Source organism: Ixodes scapularis, unplaced genomic scaffold (assembly GCF_016920785.2).
Source record: "Ixodes scapularis isolate PalLabHiFi unplaced genomic scaffold, ASM1692078v2 PGA_scaffold11__112_contigs__length_91849675, whole genome shotgun sequence".
In the NCBI taxonomy this organism is placed as follows: Eukaryota; Metazoa; Arthropoda; class Arachnida; order Ixodida; family Ixodidae; genus Ixodes; species Ixodes scapularis.
In genome coordinates this window covers 66,998,337-67,026,175 of record NW_024609837.1, presented here as the reverse complement: position 1 = coordinate 67,026,175, position 27,839 = coordinate 66,998,337, and the positions used below count along the sequence as shown (strand labels likewise).

Genomic DNA, 27,839 nt, shown 5'->3' with positions numbered 1-27,839 from the left:
TTACGTGCTTCTCGGTTCCGGGTCTTCGCGAAAAATAGCTGATAGGGTCGGGTCCGGGGTGTGGGGACGGAATAGACACGTTCGTTCATTTGCTTTGAAGCTGTGAAAAAAAAAAAGAAAAAGGAGCTCTCTCCTACATGTTTCCCAAAACACACCGGATTCCGTCCAATCTAGGGTGACCACCCGTCCCGCGACTCGCGGGACTGTCCTGCATTGAGGGCTCGTGTCCCACGTCCCGCAAGAAATACCAAAATCTTTAAAATGTCCCACATTTCACATTGTCGTAGCATTCACTACGCAAATTATGGCGCTTCTGAAGAGCGGGCCACGGGTAGCGCGAAGGTGATTATTAAACCTGTGAATCTCGATGGTGTGCCATTTTCTATACAAGCACTGCGGAGAGCGACCATCGTTCTTGCAGGAGACGAACGCGCATGTGCCGTTGCGCCTCTCCCCTTGATGGCAAAATATTGCGAGCGAAAATTGCTCTCCTAAAGATGAAAATTAACTAGTGTAATTATATGCATATCATACTGTGCAATGCAAAAAGGTTGTTCTGGAAAGCTTTTTTTTTTGGTGAAGACGGTCACACAAGGCAGAAAACCTGCAACTCACAAAGGTCGAAAAAACAACACAAGGTTCTAATTTTATGCAAGAGCATGTTAGTATAAGAGTAAGTATCGTCAGGAAACAAAATGCCGTAAAAGATTTACTGTTTCTTATTTCCCTTTCATGCATTGGGGTCTGCTGCAGTCGATTTTTATGTTTTCGACTTAGACACACTAATGCATAAGTTGTATGTCTTAGACATACAACTTAGTCTTACAACTTAGACATACAACCGTAATAAAATATTTTCCATTACAATTACACACAAAATGTATCACTGTGACTGAAAATAATTTTAGCCGCCACACAAGTTTAGGTGTATAATATGCTTTCGGACAGCACGGGATATCGGGGAGTGCGTGGTGGTGAACTTTTTAATACGTTTATCTTGAGTAGGGAAAATACCGTCCTCCTCTTACTCCCCCCCCCCTCCCCCCCCGGTCAGGGTGTCCCGCATTTCGCCTGCAGGAAGGTGGTCACCCTAGTCCAATCGTCATGACGTGAATATCGTCAACATTGTATATTGGATATGCTGTTTTATTTGAAACCTTTCTCAAATCCTGTTTGGATAACGCGGCACCGTGGGGTACATACAATATATGTTGTTTGACTGATGAGACTCATTGAATTTCATGTTGTGGGTGGGGAATATCCATGCAGTTCGGATATCCTGTGTGGGCAAATATTTTTGCCTTCATTGATTGACACGGCTGAGTGTATGGTGCAGTAAAACGAGGAACATAAAATGAAACAAACATTCTAGTTGCATTTGTTCTGTCGTGCATGGACTCACCAAAACAGCTTTAAAATATTTGTTTTTGTTCCCAAAAATACAGCACTGCTTTCTTAAAGGGATTGTCCGGTCAAATTTCGTATTCGAGAAAACAATTTAATATCATTGTTATTGCCTCGAGACGCATCATATGTGCAATATCTGAATTTTATATGCCCCCCTGTGTGAGTAATTGAATTTATACTGCTCCAATCGCATTCTAGCGTAAACGCTGCTTTCGTTGGCAACATTGAAGCTCTGACGTCACAAAACACAAGGCGAGCATTTTTGTCTCGTCGTTTGCCTGCGAGTGAACGCCTCAGCGTGCTTCGTTTTTGTTGTTGTGCTTGACTTGTTTCGTGGTTGGGTGAGACTTTTGTCACGCGATTGGGTGCCACAACTACCGGGCAGCACATGTGAGCCAAGACATGACGTTCCACACTTTTCCGCGAGACGTGCAGTGACGAACAAAGTGGATCGTCGTCGTGCGTAGGGACTGGGTTCCCGTCAAGATCGAGATCCCGCTTATGCAGCAATCATCTCACAGAAGAGAGCTACGAGCTGAGCTCGTAGCTCTCTTCGGTTCGGCGGACGGAAGGCTTGTAAGCTGAGGTGTGATGCTGTGCCAACGATGTTAAACTACGTCCACCCACTCCTCGCCCAAATCGGATCTGTCAATTTAGGTCTGTTCGATTTGCCTGAACTGGCTGAACTAGTTCGGCAGTGCAGGAACTGGTGCATTCGATTCAACCGGAAGTTGCACGACCGATGCACTGGCGCGTTCGATTCATCCCAGTTCTGATTGAGTTCAATGTTGGTTCAGACCCAGTTCCTCAAAATCTTGCACCGGCTCCGGACTCGGTTCAGCGTCCGTGCAGAAGCAGACGACAAGAGCAGGCGGCGATAGCAGAACTCCTCGTCCGTCTCTGCTCGCGGTGCCATTTTTCGCAGCGCTTGCTCAAATGTCTGCGATGTTTAACAATAACGCCGATACGGAGGTTGCATTTCCTCTCATTTATGATAATAACGTACACGCGGTGGACGCGGAATTGAGATCATAACCGAGGGTAGGAATTTGCTTGATTATGATATTCTACAAGCGTTTTAGGCACCTGCTCTCGTAGGTTTGGCTCCCTGTGGTGAGTGTTGAAGTATTGGCTCACGTAAATTGTTTCTTTTTGATGCTATGTTGGGATCCCCAATGTTGATATTCTTCCTTACAGACACGGGAAAGGTATTGCCCTCTTGATAGTCCCCGCCTTCAGTTGCTCTTGAATGCATATTGACGACTCCGATACATTGTAGAGGTCTAGGATTTAGTGCGTTGGCACTCGCATGTCCACGTAGCTGAGCATAACACTGCACGCTTTGTCCGCTGTGGACGCCCACTAACGGGCCTGGGAAAAACGCCGAGAATCGGCATTTTTTGCCTATTCTCGCTTCAACTTGATGCCAAAGTTACGGTCGATAACTGTCTTGGCCAAGACGCTGCCGTCAGGCCTTCGTCTTCAAGGTGACCGGTATACCGACCGCGCGCTGTCGCCAGTGACTCCCGACGCAAAATCATCCTGATGCCGCGAACCTATCGTCGAAATGCAAAAATTCCCTTTGAGGGGCATTTGCCACTACCTTCTTGACTTGCAACCGACTATAGTTCAGAACTTCCTGGCCGAATCAGACAGACCTTGATTATGCAGAAAAACCAAAACCAACAGCTTGGCCATCTCGAAATGATACCAGAAGTTGTATTTAGCATGCGTGCAGCCCAATATCTCTTTGACGCGCGTGTGAAAATGGAGCGTAGCTGCGATTCACCAAGCTCGTTCAAGTCAAGTGACGACGTGCATTTGAACGGTTCGCCGTTTGCCTTCGACCCGCGGACGTCGCCTCTGAGGGAATGACCCGCAGCCTCATCACCGATCCAGTGGATCCGCCGAAATGTGTACCCAGATGCCGCTTCGTGTACCTAAGTGCCGCTTCAGAGGTGAAATCTGCATCCTTTGCTTTGCAAGCGCCCCTAGTTCGATCGGCGACCGTCGCCGTTGTGTTTGCGCGAAACGGCATTCGTTTGCTCGAAGCTTATGGCTATCTGGGAGTAATATCCTGCTAAAAGGCGTGAATTTTTTTGCACGTGCTTGGGAACTGCATTAAGGGGACCGTATTCCTGTAGGGTACTGCCTAGGAGACTATATAATTCGAAAAAAATAGAAGACATCCATCGACCAACGCTTGTTATCCCGACCATCCGACAAACCTTTGCGTTTTGTGACGTCACGCAGCACCTACGGATGTCAGCCATTGACACTGGCGAAATTCGGAGTGCAGTTTCGTACATAGGATCATGAAATGTTTAATTAATAACGGGAGATCATATATTAAAATAAAAATGACGTTTGTCTATATGAAGGCTCCCTCGATGTAACGAGCGCAAGAACTTAAGTACTTCCGGTTTCGACCGGACAATCCCTTTAAAGACCTCTATAAATTATGTTCGCCACAGAACACAAAATAAAAAAGAAAACGCGGCAATCCAGCCGCCACCAGCGCCCAGAATTGCGCCTATGCAGGCTGCCACAGCCCACTGACGAGAAACTCAACAGCTCAGTGCAGTCGGGCAACACAGACGCGCACCCTCAAAACCAGGGACGCGCGCTGTAAATCGCTTCGTTTCAGGTAGGGGTGTCGCGAATCGGTCGCGGTTCGAGTTCGACCAGGTTCGACTTTTTCGAACTTTTAGTGCAAAGTTCGACGAACCTTGTATTGAGGTTCGACTCGTGTGCGCATGCGCGACAGGCTGGCCAGTTGGCTTCGGATTGGATGGTAATGGCTAAGAGATGAATTAAGTGTAGCGCTGATTGGCTATTTCAGTCAGTACAGTACTAAAAATTAAGTTATTAACTTCTTCAGTTATTAGAATTAGTTTCTTTTAATTGCAGCTGTTCACAAAATAAAATATCCCCTTGCATAAAAAAAAAGTTCTCCAAACCTAGACATGCTTGTATTAAGGTCTGGCCACACTGTCCATAAAGTCGAACCGGTCGAATCTGGTGAAAAGTTTGAAGGTTCGTCGAACCGGTTCGACTCAGTCGAACCCCGGAAGTTCGACCAAAAAATCTGGTTCGACAAAAGTTCGCGACACCCCTAGTTTCAGGTCTATTATCCCCGAGAGCGAACACAAGCGTCGCTGCGGTCACCGCGCCCTGACTGGGTGAGGTGTTCCGTGACGTCAGGTGAGGACTCCGCTCCGCGATCTCGCATCGGTTTGCTTCCCAGCACCGGTTTCCTGGTTTGGCGTTGTGTGCCGCAAGCTCTTCGAGGAGCTGGACTTCGTTTACCCGGTGTACAAGACGTTGAGTTAGGCCGATATTGACATGCTTCCGTACATTTTATAAGCCTGCTTGTCCCTTTTACCTTTAAAATTGGGTTACAAATCCCGAATGTTGGTTGAAGTTTCGCCTGTAGCTACAGGCCATACCTCAATAAAGGCACATATAAAAATCATAGAGATCATACATACTAACTCTAGAGGAAAAGGTCCGCCATTTTCCCATACATTCTGGCTGCCGCAAGCGGCGGATCATGCAGGCAGACCCTTGGGGTCCCAAACACGGTTACATCATCAGAGCATTCGTGAACTTCAAAAATCCACGAACTTACCGGTGGAAAGATATTCGCGTTCCTTTCGATGCTTTCTTCTTGCATAGCGCGCAGATGTACGGCCTCGCGTTAACGCTAAACTAAACCATATACCCGGCTTCGCCGGTGGGGCGCGGGTGGGCGCGGTTGAGGAATACGAAACTGCGCAACCACCAGATTTCCGAGATTTCGACAGACGGGAAGTTAATGCAGCGTAATGACTTTATTCTTTTTATAAGCGTTAGAATAGCTCAGAATTTAGTTTACAACGTTAAATTATCACTGTTTATATTGGTGAGAGTTTTCACTCTTCGCGTTTACCATGGCAACGTTGCTTTCTTTCTCTCGTGTTCTGTCGCTCTCATTTGCGATCGTTCACTCGGGACCCCGGGTGTCGGCGCACGGGATTTGCCACTCCTCCTCACCCACCTTTACCCCCCTGATAAAAATTTACACTTCCTACAAAAAACACGCCAAAAAAAACAAGAAAACTAGAAACGAGCGTGCCGACAGCTAGCGTCGTCACGGCCTCCACAGGGCGAGCGGGGCGAGTCGGGGAAAAATTCTCTCCTCGCCGTGACGTCACCCCGGTTCGCCGTAAGGGGGCGCCACGCGAACTTCTTGAGGCTGCTGCGCCGGCCTGGAGGAACTATCAGGCCATGTTCCAAAATTTACTCGATCTTACTTAGGGGTGTCGCGAACTTTTGTCGAACCGGATTTTTAGGTCGAACTTTCGGGGTTCGACTGGGGCGAACCGGTTCGACGAACCTTCGAAACTTTTCACCAGATTCGACCGGTTCGACTTTGCGGACAGTGTGGCCAGACCTTGATAGATGCATGTCTAGGTTTGGAGAATTTATTTTTATGCAAATGGTTATTTTATTTTATGAACAGTTGGAATTAAAAGAAACCACTTCTATTCACTAAAGACTTTAATAACTTAATTTTTTTTGTACTGTAATAACTGAAATAACCAACCAGCGGTGCCCTTAATTCATCCATTAGCCATTACCATCCAATCCGAAGCCAACTGGCCAGCCTGTTGCGCATGCGCACACGAGTAGAACCTCAATACAAGTATGGTGTAATACAAGGTTCGTCGAAATTTCCACGAAAAGTTCGAAAAATCGAACCAGGTCGAACTCGAACCTCGGCCGGTTCGCGACACCCCTAATCTTACTTCAAGGTACCTTGGCGTTCCAAAACCTACCCGCGTCCAGCGTTCTTCAATCTGTGTTGTCACGTGACACGACCCGCCGGAGTAACTCGGGTTCATTTGGGTAAGATTTGGAACACAGCCCCAGTTGCATGGTTTCCGCCTGTGTGACACAACACATACCTGCACTTGCAACGGGCGCTGCACGAGATGAGGGCCTTCAAGTCGCGACGATTGGCAAGCTTGGCCGGTTGGCCGCGATCTGTGGTTACGATGCTGCGTACGATATGCTGGAACAGCTTCGCAGGCGCTCGGAAGGCAGACTCGCGACGACAAGGCATCAAAGAGAATGCTGGCAATGTAGGTCTACACGCCGCACGCGCTAACATTTCTCGTATTCAAAGAAAAAAAAAAAAAATGATAACGAGGCGAGCTTGTACAAGATGCCTTTTGTTTTAGGTCTTACGCCAGCACGTGCGCTACATTCTCAGCATTCTCGTGGGTACTGCATATACGTTTTGCTAAATTGCACGAGTATGCTACAAGCGAAGTTACACGCATTGCTCGTGCTCGCGTTTGCAGTACAGAGTAACCAACGAGCTTGAGTCTTACCTTAGAGCGGTAAACCGGAACCCACTGCCTGCAGCGGAAATGGCACCCCCCCGGTTGCCGCCATCTCGCCTGTTTGCCACATTAGTGATCACGTGACGTTAAGATGGCTGCGCCCAACGGTGGGGCAGATCAGATTGGTCAGATCGCGGTCAGCAGATGGGTACTCTGGGGCTGCGTTCGAATCTTACTCGAATGGCGCCGAGTTATTCCGGCGGATCAAGTCACGTGACAAGACAGAGGCAGCAACGCTGGACGCGGCTAGGTTTTCGAAAGCAACGGGTGCGAGAACTTTACCCAGGAATGGCATAGAAGCTGCGTTCGATTTACTTGCAGCTCCTGCACCGGTGCAGAAAAGTGTGGGGCGTTGTACTTCCGGTCGTATCTCAATACATATACCGGAAGTAGACTGCCCTACATTTTTCTGCACCGGCGCAGGAGGTGCAAGTAAATCGAACGCAGCTTTTATCTCACTCTTGGGTGAAGTTCTTGTACCCGTTGCGTTCGAAAACCTACCCGCGTCCAGCGTTGCTGCATCTGTCTCGTCACGTGACTTGATCCGCCGGAGTAACTCGGCGCCATTCGAGTAAGATTCGAACGCAGCCCCAGAGTGCCCATCTGCTGACCGCGATCTGACCAGTCTGATCTGCCCCACCTTCGGGCGCAGCCATCTTGACGTCACGTGATCACTAATGTGGCAAACAGGCAAGATGGCGGCAACCGGGGGGGTGCCATTTTTGACCGCTGGTTTACCGCTCTAAGTTTACTCAAGCTCGTTGAGAGTAACCAGTAACTGTACCAAAGCAAAAGGAAAAAAAGTTAAAACAAATTTCACATTTTTTCCGAGATTGATGGATGGATAGATGAACCCAGCTGAGCCCTTTGGATCGGGCGGTAGCTTACGCCACCTACTAATTGCTAATAAGTTCCGGTGCTTACACAGTCTCTTACCTTTTAATCTGCGCTTTAAGTGGATGATCTCGCGTGTGACCCAAGGATTTGTCTTATTAATCTTTTTTATTCTCTGAAGAACATACGCTGTTAGACAGTAGTTTACTGCTTCCTTAAAGTGATTCCAGAGGCTTTCAACGTTAGCGTCCTGGCGAAAAGAGTCGAGACAGTTGTGTCCTCAGCTTTTTCAAAGTTGTAAACGAGTGCCGTATTTTTTTTTCTGTTTTTGAGGGGGGCTATTTTGTGTTACCGTTACACGCACCAGCTTATGATCTGAAATCCTGTCTACAACAGACACCTCGTACTCACGAAAGCACGTCGAAAGAAAGCAGAGATCTAAAATGGAATTTCGAGGCCCACACGTTCTTGTGGGTTCCCAGACTATTTGACCGAGGCCGTGTTTTAACAATATTTCTAACATGTAATCATCTTGTTTCCCACCTGACTTCGACAATTTTTTCATTCCAATTATCAGGGGGAAATTAAAATCTCCAAGAACTATTAATTTAGTGCGTTCATTAGCATGGAGTGTAAAAAAATCATCAATTTTTTCAATAAAACTGATGCCCGATCCAAAGGGCTCAGCCGTATTCATCCATCCATCCATCCATCCATCCTCTGACTAGGGGTGTCGCGAACTTTTGTCAAACCAGATGTTTTGGTCGAACTTTCGGGGTTCGACTCGGTCGAACCGGCTCGACGACCTTCGAACTTTTCACCAGATTCGACCGGTTCGACTTTGTGCACAATGTGGCCAGACCTTGATACAAGTATGTCTAGGTTTGGAAAATTGTTTTTTATGCAAAGAGTTATTTTATATTGCAAACAGCTGCAATTAACAGAAACTAATTCTAATCAATGACGAAGTTAAAAACTTAATTTTTAGTACTGTATTAACTAAAATAGCCAATCAGCGCTGCACTTCATTTATCTCTTAGCCATTATCATCCAATCCGAAGCCAACTGACCAGCCTGTCGCGCATGCGCACACGAGTCGAACCTCAATAGAAGGTTCGTCGACTTTCCACTAAAAGTTCGAAAAAGTCGAACCTGGTCGACCTCGAACCGCGGCCGGTTCGCGACACCCCTAGCTCTGACCAGTTCGAGCCTCACTTCCTTTGCAGTGCGGAGTGTAGTAAAGTGGTTAGTTGGGCGAGTTGGTAATGATTGAACATGGTTAAAATTGCGCACAAATAGAAAGGTACAGAGAAGAGGGAAGAGAGAAGAGACAAGCGCAAACTCACAACTCGATGTATTGATGGAAGAAAAAAGAACAGCCCTCGGTATCAGCTCGAGCCGAGGCCACACTCGCACGGGGGCACCCGAGCACGCGGAGGACACACACCATCAACCACACTCGAACGACTGTAGAAAGGCTATTTCATTGTCGGTTAAAGCCACAGAAGGATAGCTGACACAACGCTCGCCTACAGGGGGTAAAGGTGGGTGAGGAGGAGTGGCAAATCCCGTGCGCCGACATCCTGGGTCCCGAGTGAACGAACGCAAAAGAGAGCGACAGAACACGAGAGAAAGAAAGCAACGTTGCCCAGTGTTGCCAGATTGGGCTATATATAGCCAAATTGGGCTACATTTTTTTTTAATTGGCGTCAAAATTTCGTGTTTGGCTATGTGGCTATTTTTGGGCTATTCCTAAGGGTGCGGCGAACTCTTCTCGAACCTCAGGTTCGACGTCGAACTTTGAGGTTCGACTAGTTAATTTTCGAACTTCTAATCAGTTTCGAGAACAAAATTGTTTCTCTTTTGGCTAGTCGAGAGGAGAGAGAGGAAGGAGAATGGCTTCAAACTTCTACAAACTTCGGGGTTTTCACGATGCGCAGAGAAGCAGTGCTAGCAGAGTTCAAGCGGTCTCCCCACAGCGCAAAGGAACAAATCAAACAAACATATTGCACTATTACCACAGGCCCGGTAGCGCGTCTTTTACCCGGACTTAGACTGAACTCTCCAAGCGCAGCTTTGGTGGTCATTGTAAAAATTCTTAGGCATCGCCCACTTTAAGGCCTGTTCACACATGCAGCGGAGCGCTACAAGCGTAGCGCTGACCTCGCGCTAAGCGCATGCTGACGGAAGCGTTCACCCGCTTTGTATCGCACCGTCAAAACTGTTGCTCATGGCAGTCGATAAGTAGCTGAAGACATGTGAGCAGCGCTACATCAGCGCTTCGCTGCATGTGAGAACCGGCCTCTGTAGTATCGTTCAACGTGTAGCATCTTTTCGTCTGCAACCCCGGACCGGTCGTCTCTGGCCGGGGTTGCTTCAGGTGCGTCATGCACCCAGCGTCCCCGCCCCAGCCAACGAAGGCTTTGACCTTCGATGTCTCCTGTCCGCCGGGCGCGTCTGTGGATTCTATCTTCGACGCGGCCACGGGCATTGTCGGCACCGCCGAATTGTTTTCTGTGCAACACCTGGGAGCAACCAACTTCCAATTGTCCGTCACCTCGTCGTCGGCCATGAGCCGCATCGTAAACGCCGGCGCCCTGAGCATCGGTGGAACCCTCGTTCCAATCGTCCCCGTCGGACCGCAAGTAACAGCCATTACATGCCTCTTCTTGCCGGTCTACGTCAAGAGCGAAGCGCTCGCCGCTGCCCTTGCACCTTACGGGAAGGTCCTGGACATCCGTTTTGGAGTGTATCAAGACCACCCGACCCTGCGGACGGGCACGCGCTACATTCGCATGGAGATGAAAGAGGCGACGCCTGTCCCGAACTTCCTCCGCGTCTCCGGGCATCGGGCAACTTTTGACTACCGCGGCCTCCGACGCGTATGCCGACGGTGCCAGCGAGAGGGCCACATCAAGGCGGCTTGCAATGTGCCCTACTGCACCCGCTGCGGCGCTTTCGGCCACGACTCAGCCGGATGCGCGGCTGGTTGTGGACGTTGCGGGGCGGCCCACGCGACGGTGGACTGCACCCAACGTCGCACCTACTCCTCCGTGGCCGGCCAGAGCCCGGACGAGTTCCCGGCCCTGACATCGACCCCTCGGGATGGACCCCCTGCCACCCCCGCACCTGCAGCGTCGAACGCACCCGACCCGACACCCGCCGTCGGCCCCACCGAGTCTACCGTGCCCTCCCCGTCCGAGCCCACCGAGACAACCTCGCCTGAGCTTGATGCGGCAACACCGCAACCCACGCCGGCTACCTCCATGGCCACAGGTGAAGATTCGAACGCGCCAGTAGCCATACTTTCGAACGCGCCGGCAACCACATTTCTGAGCGACGCTAAGCCTAGCGTTCCACTCCCCTCGAGCGCCAGCTCCGATGAAGAGCCGATACAACTTAAGTCCCCGACTGCGCCGGAATTTCAGTCCAGTCCGAGCCTCAACTGGGGCGACCTCACGGAGGGCTCGGACGAGGAACGCCTCGTCATCCACGAGATCGCCGGGGATGCCGCCGGGGACGCCGCCGGGGACGCCGCGAAAGGAGTGGAAACCCGCTCAAGACCGCGTTACCGAGAACGCCGCCGCAACGCAAGCCTGGAACCGCGGAGACTTCGCAGCCGCAGTCGCAGCCGACACGGTGGTGCTGAGGAAGGGAAGCGTGTTCTTTCCAGCAGCGACGAGTTCGCGACCCCGCAAGGCATCCCGGCCGCAGCAGCTCGCCTCAAGCGCTCGCGGAACGACTCCCCTTCGCCCACTGGAAGCCCCAGCAGCCAACCATCGTCCGGAACACCCTCGGATTAACGAAGTGCCGGCGATTCATTTTCCTCCTCTTCGCACGGCTACGGGTCCTCACCCTTATGGCGCACCGTGAATTCACGAGGGCGCCCATCAAACCATTCGGCCAATCTTGGCCGCGACACGATCACATGGTCGTGTTGCCGCGGGGTCGATCGGGATCTCGAATTCGGCTCCCGACGCGCGGCTTTCTCTCCTAGCCACTGGAGGGCGCTGCAGGCGCCCCCGTGGCAGGCGAGGAGAAACCTCCTCGCCCATCGAGAGATATACTCGGTGGGGCAGGGGGCGAGAGGCCTCTAGGAACTCCGGACGAGACCGAGACGCAGGCAGGCAAGTGGGTGGCGACCGGATCTAGGATATCGCGGGACGCGAGGCCTAAGGCCTTCTTTGTGTTTAGCGTTGGGCTTAACGCGCGGTTGTAAATATTTGTATAATGTAACTTGTATTTGTATTTTAGATTCAGTGTTTTGTAGCGTTGTGTGTTTTTGTACCAATAAACTGGGAGCGGAATCCCGCTCCCGTGAAAGAACCAGGCTGGACTCGGGTTGTTGACGGACCACGTGGGAAACAGCGAATCGGCGGCGGTACGCGAATTCCTACAAATGGCGCATCAACGTTGGGGCAGGCGAGCCGTAATTACGGTCGCAACGTCCGTCGACGACACTGCGTGAAAGTTCACGCGGGGCGGTCCCCCTGGTTGGCGGGTCTATACCGCGGCACTTTGAAGTTGGAAAAGGCACGTCCAAACAAGTGTTCGGGATGGCCGCGGGTAATTTCGCGCTAACAGATTTGATGTTTTTGGCTGACGTCGCGACGACACAAGCGGAAAAAGAGCGACGGCTCTCGGGGTTGGCGGAGGGGAACGCCGCGGAGATGACCGTAGTGCGGAGTCCGGAAACGCCGGCGGTATCGCCAGTAGTGTCTATGCCGCAAAGCACGGAGGTGTCCCGTGAATCCACGGCGTTGGTTGCGGCGTTCGCTCAGGCCTTACAGAGCATGCAGAGGCAAACGCCACCGCCGAAAACCCTCATCCGCATTCCGGTGCCGGAGTACAGCGGACACAGCGATCGAGCTCTGAGCGCGACCGACTTCTTGCTGGAAATCCAGCGATATCGGAAGGCTACCGGCCTGACCGAGGAGGAGACGCTAGGCAGGGTTCTGCCGGTGGCTCTTGTAGGCCCAGCAGCCAGGTGGCATCGCCTTGTGGGCGAGTCAGCCGGAACACTCGACGAGTTCACGGCCCTCTTCCGGCAAGAGTTCTTGCCGGCAGACTACCTGCCAAGAATGCGCAGGGAACTGGAGGAAAGAACGCAGGCTCCCGCTGAGCCCTTTGCTGAGTACCTGCGGGCAATGCAGGAACTCCTGCAGATCGCCGATCCGAATGCTACGAACCAGGAGCAGGTCGAGCGGGTGGTGAGGCAGGCGCATCCCACCTTTTCGCGGTATCTGCGTGGGCGCCCATTCGGAAGTCTGAGTGAGCTCGCACAGGAGGCACGCAAGGTTCAGGCCGACATACTGGCGGAGCGCAGGTACCACCTTCCCCCAGCACCAATCGACACGCTCGAACCCCGATGCGCGTGGCACGGGCCGGTGCCACGTGGGTGTCGACGGGGGGAAGCCGCAATGGCGGCGGCCAGCGGGGAGCCGAGCGGGAATCCCTGGGAGCTCACAGATGACGCCTTGGAGCCAGGATCACGCCGAGGAGGGAGCGCGGCCGTCCACGCGGCGGAATTCCGGCCGACCGGCGCACCACGGATCGCCGCAGCCCAGGAGCAGTCTGCCGCCGACCCGCTGCCACAAAGGGGTGAGCGCATCGCACGTCCCACTGGGGAGAGTCCTATCCCAGGTTGGCGAGGCCGCTGCTTTCGGTGCCACGAAATCGGGCACTATAGGCGCGACTGCACAAGGGAGATACCGGGAAACGGAGGAGGCCGCCGATAAAGTTATCGGCGGCGAAACAACAGACCAACGAGCGGGTCCCCGACACCCCATCGACTGTATGCGTGCCGACGGCGTATCGAGTCGGAACAGTGACAAGCACCGCGGCCCCATTTATTTCCCTGACGGTGGCGGGAAAGGAGTTCGCAGCTCTTCTGGATAGCGGGGCTAGTGCGTCGCTAATTGGGGACGAGGTCCTCAGGCATCTCCAACAGAAGTCCGTTCGGGTGAGGCATGGGGAGACCACTTTCCAGTTGGCTTGTGGGTCGACGACCTCGAGGGGAGCAGTGCGTCTCGTGGTACGTTGGAATCAACGGGCGCAGAGACAGCGGTTCGTCCATTTGGCCGGGCTGACAGTACCCATCATTCTGGGACGGGATTTCCTGGCCCACACCGGCATCATCATTGACGTGGCAAGTGGCGGGTACCGAGAGGGGGCACATGCACCCCTTTCAAGTTTCCGAGAGCACTCTATGGGGGCCATGGCGGCAGCGCTGGGAAAAGCGACAGAACAGGAAAGAACCGACCGCGACGACGCCATGAGTCACCCAACTCCGAGCTCCGCTGAGCACTGCGACGGAATGGGCCACCCGTTGGCCAATGCCGATGGACTGTCTCGACCAGAGCGAGAGAGGTTGGCGGCTTTGCTGCACAACTTTGACGAAATGTTCACCGAACAGCCGGGCTGCACTAAGCAGGTGCAACATCGCATTGAAACTGGGGACGCACGCCCTTGGAAGTCCAATCCGCGTCCTGTGAGGCTGGCGAAGCGAAAAGCGATAGATGCCGCAGTCGATGAGCTCCTGAAGTCGGGAATCATTCGCCGGTCATCAGGACCCTGGGGATTCCCGGTGGTTTTGGTGCCCAAGAAGAACGGAACATCGAGACTCTGCGTCGATTATCGGCGCTTGAACGCGGTGACCGTAAAAGATGCGTATCCATTTCCGAGCATCGAAGAAATCATCTCGAATCTGGGGAAGGCGAAGTATTTCACTACCCTCGACGCAAGCAAAGGCTACCTCCAAGTGGAGATGAGCCCGGGCGACGAAAGCAAAACTGCATTCGTGTGTCACCGAGGCTTGTTCGAGTTCACTCGGATGCCGTTCGGATTAACAGGTGCACCGATGACATTTCAGCGGTTGATCGACGGGGTGCTCGGAGATGCCAAGTGGCAGCACGCGCTCGCGTACCTGGACGACATCATTGTGTACTCGGAAACTTTCGAGGACCACCTTCGTCACCTCGAGGACGTGTTGCGCAAACTGCGGATCGCCGGCCTCACACTTAACCCGACTAAAGCCCAAATTGGAGCTTCCGAGATCAGCTTGTTGGGATTCCGGATCGAGAGAGGAAAAGTTTCCCCCGACGCGGACAAGTTGCGGGCGATCTTGGAGTTCCCAGTCCCTACCGATGTCGGGGGAGTGCGCCGTTTTCTCGGCATGATAGGATACTACCGAGCCTACATCCCGAACTGCGCAGCCATGCAGGCACCCCTCACGCAATTGCTGAGGAAAGCGGCTCCCTGGAGCTGGGAGGCGGCGCAGGAGGAGGCGTTCCTCCAGCTGACCGAGGCCTTGGCGCGTACAGCATCCCTCAAACTGCCAGACCTGAATAGGCCCTTCACGATCCAGACGGACGCCAGCGACCAGGGACTCGGCGCGGTACTCTTGCAGGAGACAGAGGGAGAGATCCGCCCGGTGGCATTTGCCAGCCGGGCGCTGAACCCGGCAGAGAAGAACTACACGGTGAGTGAGCGCGAATGCCTCGCCATCATTTTTGCTCTTAAGAAGTTCGATCATTATGTCGAGGGGACGGAATTCACGATCGAGACGGACCATATGGCCCTCGCGTGGCTCTCCCGAATCAAGGAACCCGCCGGAAGACTGGCGCGCTGGGCCTTGACACTGCAGAAGTACGAGTACCGAATTCGGTACCGGAAGGGCACGACAAATGTGGTGGCCGACGCGCTCTCCCGCGCACCCGTGGATCCCCCACCGCGCGAGACAGCAGACTGCGGAGGCGGGGCCATCCCCCGGGAGACGGGAAATCCCGCCTCGAGCTCCGCTCGCCACTGTGGCGGCGTCGCGCAGCTGGCTGAGGCGATTACCTCACTGGGACCGGCGTTCAACCGAACGGAACTGTTCGAAGCGCAGCATCGCGATTCTTTTTGTCGCGCTATCTTCGACCGGCTCAGGCAAGAGATGGATCCTGACCAGACAGGCGGAGAGACGCTGCGGCACTCCGGAACACCGAGAGGGCCAAGTGCCACCGCCCAGGAGTCAGACATTGAAGCAGGTGAGCTGGAGTCTTACCTGATCGATGGGGACGGCGTCCTGCTGCGCTACTTCCCGGAAGAGAGCGATTCAAGTGAGTCGTTCAAGACCGTGATTCCCCGCGATCTCAGAGTGGCAGCGCTGCGTCACTACCACGATGCGGACGGTCACGGCAGTGCACCGAAGTCGTGGCATAAGCTGCGCCGTTTCGCTACCTGGCCGGGCATGAAGGGGCAGCTGTGCCGTTATGTCCGTAGCTGCGCAGTGTGCCAAGAGCGCAAGCCCAGGGGCGGCAGACCACCCGGCCTGCTCGAGCCCATCGTGAGTACGCGGCCATGGGAGATCGCGGCCTGCGACTTGATGGGACCCCTGCCGCGGTCAAGCGGAGGCTATCAACATGTGTTGGTAGTCACTTGCCACTTCACCGGATTCGTCGAGATGTTTCCAATGCGGAAGGTGACAGCCAAGGGAGTCCTGAGCAGGCTGTCCGAAGTCTGGTGTCGCTACGGGTTCCCCGAGAGACTGGTGAGTGACAACGCCTCGATATTTTGCTCGAAAGTCTTCGCGGCAACCTGCCAGGCCCTCGGGATTAAGCATTGCTTCGTGTTACCATCCACAAGCAAATGTGACCGAGCGGCGGAACCGCGACATCAAGCCGCTGCTCGGGGCGTATGCTCGTAAGCAGCGGGACTGGGATCTGCACTTGGATTCGATTTCGTTTGCATTGCGGTCCAACCTCAACCGCAGCACTGGGTTCACGCCGGCGCTTTTGAACTTCGGCAGAGAACTCTCTACGCCGACCGATGCGGTTCTTCGCCCGCGACAGAGCGCGGCCAGGGCGGTGCCCTCGCACGAGGATTTCGCGACGCGCACAAGAGAGCGACTGTCGCGGGCGCTGGACGCCGCCCGCGGAAACAGGGCTCGCGCGCGGGCGGAGCAGAAGAACACCTATGACTAAGCGCACCGCGATGCGCAGTTCGAGGTGGGCGACACCGTTCTGCGGCGAAGTCACGTGCAGAGTGATGCGAGTAAGTTCTTCTCGGCGGCGTTGGCCCCCAAGTGGGTTGGCCCCTTTGTCATCGATTCCAAGAAGTCTCGACTGACACACACGCTGAGGGACCAGAATTCTGATCTCGTCCGCGGGACAGTTCACATCGGCGAACTGAAACCCTTTTTCCCCAGAGAAGGGGATGAGCCGGTCAAGCGGCCGCAAAGGGGCATTCGCGGGCACCAACGATCTCAGGAGTTCCTGGGACCACCGCGGCACAGCTACAACACGCGTAGCCGGAGGCAACCCGATGGGATCGGAACCTCGTAGAGTGCGTGGCCCGGGAAAGGGAAGAAGAGGGGGGAACGATCCGAAATCGGCGTTCCCGGCATTGTGTTTTTGTTTTTCTTTGTGGGTGGGGGAGGGGTGTCTCGGAACCCTCAGTGTTAGTTTTTGTTTCTTGTTTTTGCTGTGGAATGTTTTTCTTTTTTTGTTTTTTTTGTTTGTGCGGCGTTGCTGTTGGTGTTGGGGTACTGCTCCCTCGCTGGGCGCGCGCCTTGGACTTTTCCCAGCTTGTGCGTCATCGGCCCTGCGGCTGCTGCTTCGAGACGCAACGTGGTGTGCACCAAATGGTCCTCTCTGGGAGAGGATGAAAGGAGGAGTCGCCGTTTGGACAAACACCAGCCTGGGCTGAACTCCTCGTCTTCGGGCAGCGTATTCCCCGGCCGGAACCACAGCTCGGGGAGCCTCGTTGGACGTCCGCGACGCCACACAGGACGCCGGGGTGCAGTTCTCCGTGACATTGGACTTCCAGCCCCACATCGCTCCGGGAGGGCTGTCGCAGCTGGGTCACAACCACAGTCCCTCTCCAGTGCACCACTTCCTGGGGGGGGGGGGGGGGCAGTCTCATGGTGGCCAGGCACACTGCTGAAGGACCCCGTTGCCCCGGAGGTTGCCGCCAAGCCGAAGTCGACAAAGTCTACTGTGAGGTGTGCGGTGGCCGCGCACCCCAGGTCTCGGGCGAACTGATGGACCTCAGTGAGGACGACCCATGGGACCAGCGGTGTGTGTGTGCGTGTGGGGGGGTCTCCAGGCCAAACCAAGCGACGGTGTTGTCAGCAGCCTAGCCTTACGTCTGAATTCCGGCGTACTTCGATTTTTAGGAGAGGGGAGTATGGCGCACCGTGAATTCACGAGGGCGCCCATCAAACCATTCGGCCAATCTTGGCCGCGACACGATCACATGGTCGTGTTGCCGCGGGGTCGATCGGGATCTCGAATTCGGCTCCCGACGCGCGGCTTTCTCTCCTAGCCACTGGAGGGCGCTGCAGGCGCCCCCGTGGCAGGCGAGGAGAAACCTCCTCGCCCATCGAGAGATATACTCGGTGGGGCAGGGGGCGAGAGGCCTCTAGGAACTCCGGACGAGACCGAGACGCAGGCAGGCAAGTGGGTGGCGACCGGATCTAGGATATCGCGGGACGCGAGGCCTAAGGCCTTCTTTGTGTTTAGCGTTGGGCTTAACGCGCGGTTGTAAATATTTGTATAATGTAACTTGTATTTGTATTTTAGATTCAGTGTTTTGTAGCGTTGTGTGTTTTTGTACCAATAAACTGGGAGCGGAATCCCGCTCCCGTGAAAGAACCAGGCTGGACTCGGGTTGTTGACGGACCACGTGGGAAACAGCGAATCGGCGGCGGTACGCAAATTCCTACACCCTGAATGTCCAGGGGTTCCGCAGTGCGACCAAACAAGTGGAGGTTCTCCAGCTTGCCCGGACTGTCGGTTGCGACTTTCTCTTTCTCCAGGAGACAAATTTTGTTAGGCAACGCGACGTCACCCTCTTCAAGCAACGTTATGCAGTGGATTGCTTCTTCTCCTTTGCTACTACCCGGAGCTCCGGGGTAGGAATTATTATTTTTAATCGCGCGCTCATGCGGCAAAGCTCGTGCTGCTTTGACCCCGATGGCCGATTCATCACATTCGATTTTTTTCTGGACGCCGCCCGTTTTCGCACCGTGTGTGTTTACGCCCCGGCACAACCCTCGCACTCCACGGCATTCTACAAGAACTTGGATGTTCACCTCCTCGACGCACGGCACTGCCTGGTACTCGGAGATTTCAACTGCGTCGTCGACTCCCGGCGCGACGTCAGGGGATCAGGGTACGGCCGCCCTACATGGAACGCCCGCGAATTGAGACGGCTGATTGGACATTTCGATTTGGTGGACTGCTGGACCCTACTCCACGGTGCTACTTTCGAGCACACCTGGCAACGTGGTGGGTCAAGCAGCCGCCTGGACAGGGTCTACGTCACCGAGACCCTGGCCTCAGCCGTTCAAGCTTGTGGGGCTGTGAACTTCCCACCCGCCATCGGTCACATCTCAGACCACCGGCCAGTGCTAGCGGAGCTCTGTCTGGCTCCCTCGGCCGGGCACCAACGCTTCTGGCGTTTGGACTCCCGCGTCCTGCAGGACCCGACGAGCCGCGACCGCCTGAAAGAAGTTTTGCGCCGGTCTCTACATGGAGTGACGCCAGATCCAGCGAACTGGGACCACCTTCTGGAAACCTGGCGGGTGGCGTGCGTGACGGAGGGCCGTGCCCTGCGCCAGCGGCAAGTTGAAGAGCTCCGCGAAACATCGCTGCGAATCCGCATCGTACGTCGCGGGGGCGCTGGGACTCCCCTTATGAGGGGCTACCTGTCGCAACTCCTCGATCGGTACCAACGCCTACTACGGGCGTCGACGACAGCAGCGACAGTTCTTCAGGGGAGGGGCGGACCCTCCTTACACCCCGAAGCGCTTCGCTACACACACCGCACACAGGTGAAGGAGCGGCGAGTCCCGCCCGTTCCAGTTCCTCCGTTGACGCCTCCGCCTGGCCAACCTTCTATCCCAAGCTTCAGCTCCCACTTCGAGGCCCTGGCGACTTCGGAGTCAACGATAGACCGCGTGACCCTGGCCATGCACCCTTTCTTGCACGACCTCCCCAAAGTTCCACCCACCAGCCTCCCAATGCAGAGGAGGTTCATAACGCTCTCCTGAAAATGAAGACTGGATCTGCGCCGGGCCCGGATAGATTCCCGACCGAGTTTTACCGCACATTCTGGGATGTGCTGGGGGAGCATGTGTGTGCAGTCCTCCGCATCTTCTTCACGGAGCTCCGCCAGCCGGAGTCCTTCCGGCAGGGCAGGATAATCCTGTTACCCAAGGAGGGAGGAGACCCCAGTGACCCAGGGGCGTGGCGGCCCATCACTTTGCTCAACACAAGTTACAAGCTGCTCGCTTCGGTGCTTGCACAACGGCTGCATGACATCCTCCCGGACATCGTAACAACGCGCCAGACGTGTTCGGTCGTGGGCCGCAGCGTCCACACACTGTCATCGCTCACAAGAGACGTGCTTCAATACACGAACTCCCGCTGCGCCAGGGGTTTGATCGCCTCCCTGGACCAGGCGAAAGCGTTCGACCGGGTTGAGCACCCCTTCCTTTTCGCCACGCTCGACGCCTTTGGTTTCCCCCCGGAGGGTGTTCGCCTCTTCGAGGCCCTGTACGCTGGCATGAAAAGTGATCTGTGCGTGGACGGCCGCAAGGTGGCCAGCTTCCCCGTCACGCGAGGCGTACGCCAGGGCTGCCCACTCTCGCCACTCCTCTTCGTCCTGTCGCTCGAGCCGTTCCTCGCCAACATCGACCGGTGCTCCCTGGTGCGCGGCCTCCCTCTCCCCGGCAGCGGCGAGGTGAAGGCGACTGCGTACGCCGACGACATCACGCTGTACCAACGCGACGCTGACGACCTTGGCGCGGCGCTTCAGGTCTTCGCGACGTACGGATCGCTCTCTGGGGCACGCCTCAACGAGCAAAAGAGTAGAGCGTTGTGGGTTAACCGCCCACCAGACCCAGCTTCCCCGCTCCCGGCGGCTGCCGTGGTGAAGATCCTAGGCGTAACGTACAACGCGATGGGAATCTCACCCGAGATGTGACCCGCCTTACGCGCGACATCACGGCAAGTGTGGATCGTGCCCGCGACTACGCTCTCCCCATGGCCGAGCGCCGGTATCTGGCCCACTCGGTGTTCTGTGGGCGCCTCTGGTACCTAGCGCAGGTGGTAGTACCACCGCGTAGCTTCACCAGGCAAGTGCGAAGTTCCTTGTTCAGGTTCTTCTGGATGGAAAAAACCGAGCTCGTCACCCGTCAGGTGCTCTCCCTCCCACGCGAGAAGGGAGGATGGGGCTTTCCCTGCGTGGATGGCACGCCCGCGCTACTCCAGCTGAAGACCATGCTCATGATCCTACACGAGGCTGAGAACCCGGCCAGATCTGTCGCTCTCTACTTCGTGGGGCACTCCCGCCGAGACCTGGGTATCGACCTCACCGGCCCGTCGGGTACCTGTGCTGAGACACCGCCGCCGGCTTACTCTAAGGCGCTTCAGCTGTATCGCCGCCTCGTGGAGCAGGCGCCTCAGCTGGACATCACGACAACACCGGCGTCACGCCTCGCCCAAACCCTGTTGGAACCACAGCTCACTCCCGTGCAGATTGGACTCTCGGATTCGTTCCCATGGGTCCGCCTCACATCCTCCAACCTTCCAGGACACCTTCGAGACTTCGAGTGGCAGCGAGGCTGGGGAGTGCTTCCCACACGAGACCGGCTACTTCGGTGGGGCGTGTGTCGCACTGATCAGTGCCCGAACTGCGACGACCGAGAGGCGAACGTGCACGTTGTGTCGGAGTGTGTGGTGACGCGCCCGTTCTGGCGGGTCGTTCGCTCTAGCTTCCGGGGGCTGGGCGTGGCACTTTACCTCCTGCGCGGACGATGTCCTTCGGGGCTCTTCGCGTGCCTTCTGCTCGCCGCGAGCGAGTACGTCCTGTGGCGAAACCGGTGCTGCGCCGTGGGACAGGGACGGAGGTTGCGCGCGCTCTGGCCGCTTTTGTTCAGGCTACGGCGGGAGCTCGTGTCCCACCTCGAGGCGCAACTGTTCCTCCTCGGAGAGCAGGAGTTCCTGCGGCGCTGGTCCTGCCGATACCTACACGTGCACAACTCTCGCATCGAACTCCGTTTTCAATATGTTGATCATATCTAGACCGCGTTAGGCGGAGAAAGGGGGAACGGGACGCGATGCGGCCCTGTCTTTGAGGCGTCGCAGGGGCGGGACGTGCGAGTGCGGTGCCGGTTGGGGGGCCTCTTTGCGCGAGTGATTGCGCGGACGGGCGCTTTGCCGAGCGGCGGGTGCGTGCCCGCGCCTTAGGCACGGGGTTGGCTAGCTTGAAAGCCTGTATATACTGTACATAGCGCGTTTTCGGGTTTTGGCTTTGTTCTGGGCATGACACCACTGTTGTAAATAAAATTTTCTAAACAGGAAAGCAATACAATCAAAAATAGCGTGAACCAGAACGGGGGATGCTCATATTCTTGTTCTGAGTGTACGGCTTCTGCATTCTGTTCTTTTCCGCCGAATTCATAGATCCCACTTCACTCGAACTTAACTTCCAACGCCCTTGAGTGGGTGTCATTACGTTTCATAAATCCCCCTTCACTCGAAACGCTCCCTCGCCTCGCACTTCACTCGGACTTTTCTCGAAAAAATTCAAGTGAGCGGTGGCACCGCCCTTCAACTACACTCGAGCCTCCCTTCATCGCAAAAGATGGCGGGTTACCCGGGTTATCGGAGTGATGCCGCTCGCAGGATCGCGTCTTTTGAGTTCGCTACTCGTGCGTGCGACCTTGTGTTCGGCGTTATGTACCCGCTCGGTCCGTCGGTGCCGCGGCGTAATCTATCGGACCGCCTGAACCCGATGGAGCTGTACAGTGACCGCCAGTTCCTCGCGAGATATCGCTTTACGAAGACGACGGTGAGGGAACTCCTGACGCTGCTGCCTCTCCAGCAAACCGGCGACAACCGAGGACTGCCGCTCACCCCCCTGCTCCAGTTGCTGGTCACCCTTCGCTTTTACGGCGCCGGGACCTTCCAGATGGTAGCGGGAGACCTGGTGCATGTCTCCCAGCCGACTGTCTGCCGCACAGTGAGGACGGTGACGACGCTCATCGCGAGGGTGCTCTTCCGAAGGCTGGTGCACTTCCCGGCTGCGTCGGAGTACCACGGCGTTATGCGCGACTTCTACGCAATGGGGCAGTTTCCTGGCGTCACGGGTTGCATCGACTGCACCCACGTGCGCATCAGAAGCCCCGGCGGAGATGATGCGGAAGTTTATCGCAATAGGAAAGGAGTCTTCTCCCTGAACGTCCAGGTGAGCTCATATTTCTTATACCCCCTTTATTGACGTAGCTTGCCTACTAAACTGCCAGGCTGGGAAGCATGGGTAATGCTCACGCAAAACGATTTCAGCTGTTCAACCCGATCATTGTAAAACATAGGGAAACCCTTTCATCAGCTGTGTTGTTGCTGCTTATTGTACACCTCTGGGCCCGCTCGAAATAGCCATTGCACAGCCTATACCTAGCTTGCATATGCGACGTTATTTACGGGCAACAGGCACGTAGCCAGCCCCGGGGGGGGGGGGGGGGGGGGGGGGGGGGGGGCAGTTGTTTCACTTGTTTTCGAGCATGAGCCAACTGGCCCAAATTGCCGTATTAATGCAATGTTATATACCTGCAGGCCATCACCGGCCCACAGCTACAGTTCTTTGATGTTGTGGCAAGTCGGCCAGGATCTGTGCACGACAGCCGCATCTTTGATGGCAGTCGTGCGCGTGCCCTTTACGAGGAGAGCAGAGTGCCCGGCGTCCTGCTGGGGGATATGGGCTATGCCTGTCTCCCTTTCCTGATGACGCCGCTCGCAAACCCTGGAGCGGCAAATAGTCCCGGAGGGAGCTAAGCCAAATCATCGGCAGAAGTATAAGATTTGTTTTGGTACTGCACTGACAACATCACTAATGTCTGTAATAGCAGGCAGTCATTGCCGGTGACAAACAGTTCTTCAAGCGTTTCATGGACAGATCACTTCGCCGATATCCAATGTTCTTTCCTACCTTGCCGAACCCTTGGCGGTTTCGACAAGGCTTGGTGCAAGCTCGAACTTGAGATTATTTTAGCACCGAGATGTTTCAATGGCGCCCTGTTATGGTTTCCATCCGTGACGTCACGAGTGGGATTTGCCTCGACGTGACGTCACCAGTTGTTATCCTGTCTACTTACCATCAGGTGCGACGACGACTTCGGTGGTGTGATTAAAAAGCACAGTGGAAGCTAGGAGTCATTGCAATCCGAAAGTAACACCGTCAAAGCTGACAATCTGACAATGCTCATATGCCCACGGTTTGGCCAATCGTCGAAAGCTGACCGCAGCGGCGCTTTTGGTCGCGCACATCGCTAATGAACCATTTCCCCTAGCAGAGCGGAGCAAAGCGAGGTGTGATCGTGTGGTCTGTTTAAGACATAGCTTGCCCCGCCGTCGGTGGTTCATTCACTAAAAAGTAAATTCAGTCTAATTTTTCTTTTTCAGCATTAGGCAAATGAAAAAAAAATCATAAGATTTGACGACCGCGACCACTAAATTCAATCCACCTAGCAGAAGAAAACGTTTGTCGACGAAATGTCGCAAGAACGAAAAAGTTTCCATGAGATGTCAACAGTATCATGAAGCCGTGCGTGCACGAAAAGTTGTCAATAAAACATATCTAACCTCGACAAAAGAATGTCAACCTGTTATTTCCATACTGAAAAAGAAAATACAGTGATTGCAAGTATGTTCCCAGATGCCTAAAAATCGATCACATGCCTTATAATTTGATTTAGGTACAACAAGGCCCAGATCCGAACGAGGAACTCCGTCGAGAGGGCCTTTGGGGTCTGGAAGAGACGATTTCCCTGTTTGGATATGCGGCTCCAGCACAAGACTCGCCACTCATGCAGCATCATCACCGCGTGTGCGGCTTTGCATAATCTGGGACGTGCAAGAAATGAGCCCCTACCTCCTCCTCCACCCCCGCCACCAAGTCCCAGGGCACGGAATGCCAGAAGGCGGCGGCAGCCACACCTGCCACCGATTCTCCCGGAGGACTCTCCTTCGGGTCTGCGTATCCGGCAGAACATCATTCTGCTGAGCTTTACGTGAGCTGCACGTAGGCTCAAGAGGCCCATCACACAGGCCATGAAGGTGAGGAGTCGTACTTCCAAGTGTGTGATACTTCAGTTTGACTTTAAAAGTGAACCATCAGTAAAGCAGGCATAGCAGTTTGAACATGATTTATTGTGCAGCCTTCTGGCTCAGCTCCTGCAGCAGTATGTTTTCCTTGATACACAGGAGCTTCATCTCCATTTCGTGAATGGCATTTCTTTTTTTCAGCTCGTCCTCGCGCAATTTAATTTCCATTTCATGCAGCGCAGCTCTCTTGCTGAGTGCGTCGCGGTGGTCCTGTTCAAGGAAGTTGCAGCGCAGGGCATGCTCCTGCTGGACAAAGGCCATCCTCATATCGTTTTCCTCTGCGAGGCTCCTTTCCAGCAGCGCCATACGTCCTCCGACCTGGCGGGCACCACTGTCCACAGCTGCTGCCGCACTACCACTGTTGCACGCTGCAGCAGCCGCAGGTGTAGGAGCTGGTGACCCTGCAGTAGATGTCTGGCTAATCAGGCAAGCTGCTGGGGCTGCTGCAGGTCTATCAGCGATGCAGGCAGCCGCTGGTGACAGTGGTGCTCCGACGTCTGAGGCAGGCCCAGCTGGTGAACCGGGCTCCTCTGCAATTGAAAGAACACGTAGAAGTTATGAAGTGAACAATGGGACATACATGAAGAGTAGAAAGGGTTTTTATAAGTTTGAGATTGTATTTTTGTTTTTCATGCAGTTGCAATTTGAAGTATTTGATTTTTTTTTTCTGCTGCTGATCTAATGTGTAACAATGTTTTCATCCATTTTGAACCTGTGCCATAAACTAGGCCACTAGATCACTTAACCGTTTCCACCTTTTGGAGTGCTTGGTATAGATATTTCTTGGCAGAAATCATGCTATGATTATTTTAATACCCTGTGCTGTTTGTTTCTTTGTCAGGGGAGTATGGTCATTGTTAGTCTGCAGTAGTTGCCATGTACTGTTTTGAAGCTGTATGGAACCCAGCCCTGCAATGATATATGTTACCTTGTACATAAGTAATGTACATGCTGTTCGCACCATTTGTTCATTTTTACTAAATTATCTTGAAATTGAATGTTGTCATGCACACTTTTTACTTTGTTATTGACGACACAGTCATCTGCAACAAGATTAATATTAGATGAGATGGTTGCTGCAAGGTCATTCATGATTATTAAAAAACGTAGGGGTGCCAGTATGTACTACTGAGGAACACCAGGTGAAACATTTCTGAAGGCAGACTCATTATGATCTATAACCGTATCCATGCATATCCATGAGAAGATCAGTGGGTAAAGACGAAAAGGTACCAGTTTAGAAAGTACAGGTCAAGACATGGAAACGGTTCAAGCATTCTACCCAAGTCGGCATCAAGAGGGTCCTCCTCGCCGTCCAGCATCGGCTGCAGTAGTCGGAGAACTGGGAGGCTGCAGACCGGGGGCAGATAGGGTGCCCCATCGCTGTCCTCCATATTTTCCTGTCTGTTGAACACGTGTGAGGCCACCGCCCCAACCAGCACGGAGGTGGCGCTCATTGGCTTGCCAGGTGGCCCCCCTCCTAAAGGAGCAAACAGTAGTCAATCTAGGAACTCCAAGTTCTAATGTTATCTAAGATCTGTTTTCCTTTTTAAATATACCCCGATTTATAGGCATGCATTTGCTGATAGGGAATGTTCATCCCCTCTGCCCCATGCGTAATGAAATGAAATATTGAGCATCTGGGTGTTGTCAGTTGTGATCTACTGTACATGTCCGCCGCAAAAACTGCAAGTAGAATTACTGATTTAACGGTAGTATTATATCGTGCTGCGGTTCCGTTCATGCTGCTCCATTGTCAGGTTACTACGGTATTCAACTGACAGCATTAGGTTGCATAACCGACTTGTCTGCGCACGTTCACGCTCCATCCCCCATGACAGGTATTCCAGAAACAACAGTTCGAAACAAGGGCGAATTTGTGACCGACAGTTCGGGCTACAAATGTGACCCATCGCTCATTCCGAGGCACTTTCAGCGCGATGAGAAACCTGAACGAGAGACTTACCTGTTTTGTGGACCTTGTTTTTTTCTTTGGAATGGTCCTTCTTCGCTTTGGCCTTCACATTTTCCCACCATTTTTTTAGCTGTTTCACGTCCCGTCGATATACACCATGGTTGCAGTTATACTCGTTGCAGAGTCGAATCCAAGTTGCCTTTTTTTTGTTTAACGACGATTCGTCGGTCTTTTTACATTCGATGATTTTTTTGTACGTCATTACAAGTTCCATCAGTATTGCCTTTTCGATCTCTGTGAACCGCGCAGCGGGTGCCTTGGCCTTATCCATTACACGCTACGGAAATGAAAACTTTAAAAGAACAAACCAGCAGGGCAAGTAAACACGAAAAGGCAACGGCGGTGGTGGCGTTGGAACAAGGATATCGGAAGGACTTGGAATGTATTCAGCATGGATATTGATGGCTATACTGCTGGCCAATTTAGTTTGAAAGAAGATGCACGAGCTACGTTCGTTTCTGAAATCGCAACATGTTTGTTATGTGCTAATATTTCTTTATAAACACAAATTATGTAAACACACTAAGAATTAACTTACTTTTGTGGTCTTACGCAAAGTATAAATATAAATTTCTTTTCTACTCTCGCTCCCGGACGCATCCCGTAGAAGGGCTCCCTTCACTTGCTCGAGTGAAAGCGAAGTGCCATTTCAGAATGGTAAACCTCACTTCAAGTGGAAGTGCCCCTTCAACCGCCCTTCTGTAAGTGAAGGGTCGCCCTTCACTTGGCATGACTCGGAGTGACATCTATGAATTCGGCGGTTAGTGTATGATCATATCTCCCGGGCTTCACAATACAGCTGGCCATGTATGTTTTCTACTTCTGAAAACCTACGAAGGATGGGTCATTGTTTCACAAACTTTCATCCTTCTGAAGCTTTTTTTTTTTTTTTTTTTGGTCAGGGGATTTAATGTACACAGAAACTGGCGCATCTAAGGGTTGAAAAAGAGAATGTAACGTGTTGTTTTTACGCGTATGAAAAATTGTCAATAAAAGGCTTAAAAATCGTTGTTTTTAGTCTTGGCTATTTTGGGCTATATTTATTTTATGGCTTTGGCTATATTTGGGCTACACCTCCCA

At 53.7% G+C, this 27,839-nt stretch overlaps 2 protein-coding genes and 1 pseudogene across 2 annotated transcripts in view; 2 read left to right on the top strand and 1 right to left on the bottom strand.

The window, feature by feature from the left end:
- LOC121835088 (villin-1-like) overlaps positions 1-9,961 on the bottom strand; it is a 55,236-nt gene extending 45,275 nt beyond the window's left edge. The window contains exon 1 of the mRNA XM_042289022.1: positions 9,930-9,961. Coding sequence (XP_042144956.1) covers positions 9,930-9,961 — 32 coding nt within the window. The remainder of the gene's footprint in view (positions 1-9,929) is intronic.
- A 2,226-nt stretch (positions 9,962-12,187) lies between these two features.
- LOC115311682 lies at positions 12,188-19,668 on the top strand (annotated as a pseudogene).
- Positions 19,669-22,078: 2,410 nt separating this feature from the next.
- LOC120836467 (putative nuclease HARBI1) lies at positions 22,079-23,455 on the top strand. The gene is made up of 2 exons (XM_040205387.1): positions 22,079-22,868; positions 23,237-23,455. The coding sequence occupies exons 1-2, from the start codon at positions 22,266-22,268 to the stop codon at positions 23,453-23,455; spliced, it is 822 nt and encodes a 273-aa protein (XP_040061321.1). The 5' UTR covers positions 22,079-22,265.
- The last annotated feature ends 4,384 nt before the right edge of the window (positions 23,456-27,839 follow it).

Excerpts from the sequence above, each read along its gene's own strand:
- LOC120836467 (XM_040205387.1), top strand. The coding sequence starts at position 22,266 with ATGGCGGGTTACCCGGGTTATCGGAGTGATGCCGCTCGCAGGATCGCG. Across the intron at positions 22,869-23,236 it reads TCTTCTCCCTGAACGTCCAG|GCCATCACCGGCCCACAGCT; the intron begins GTGAGCTCATAT and ends ATATACCTGCAG.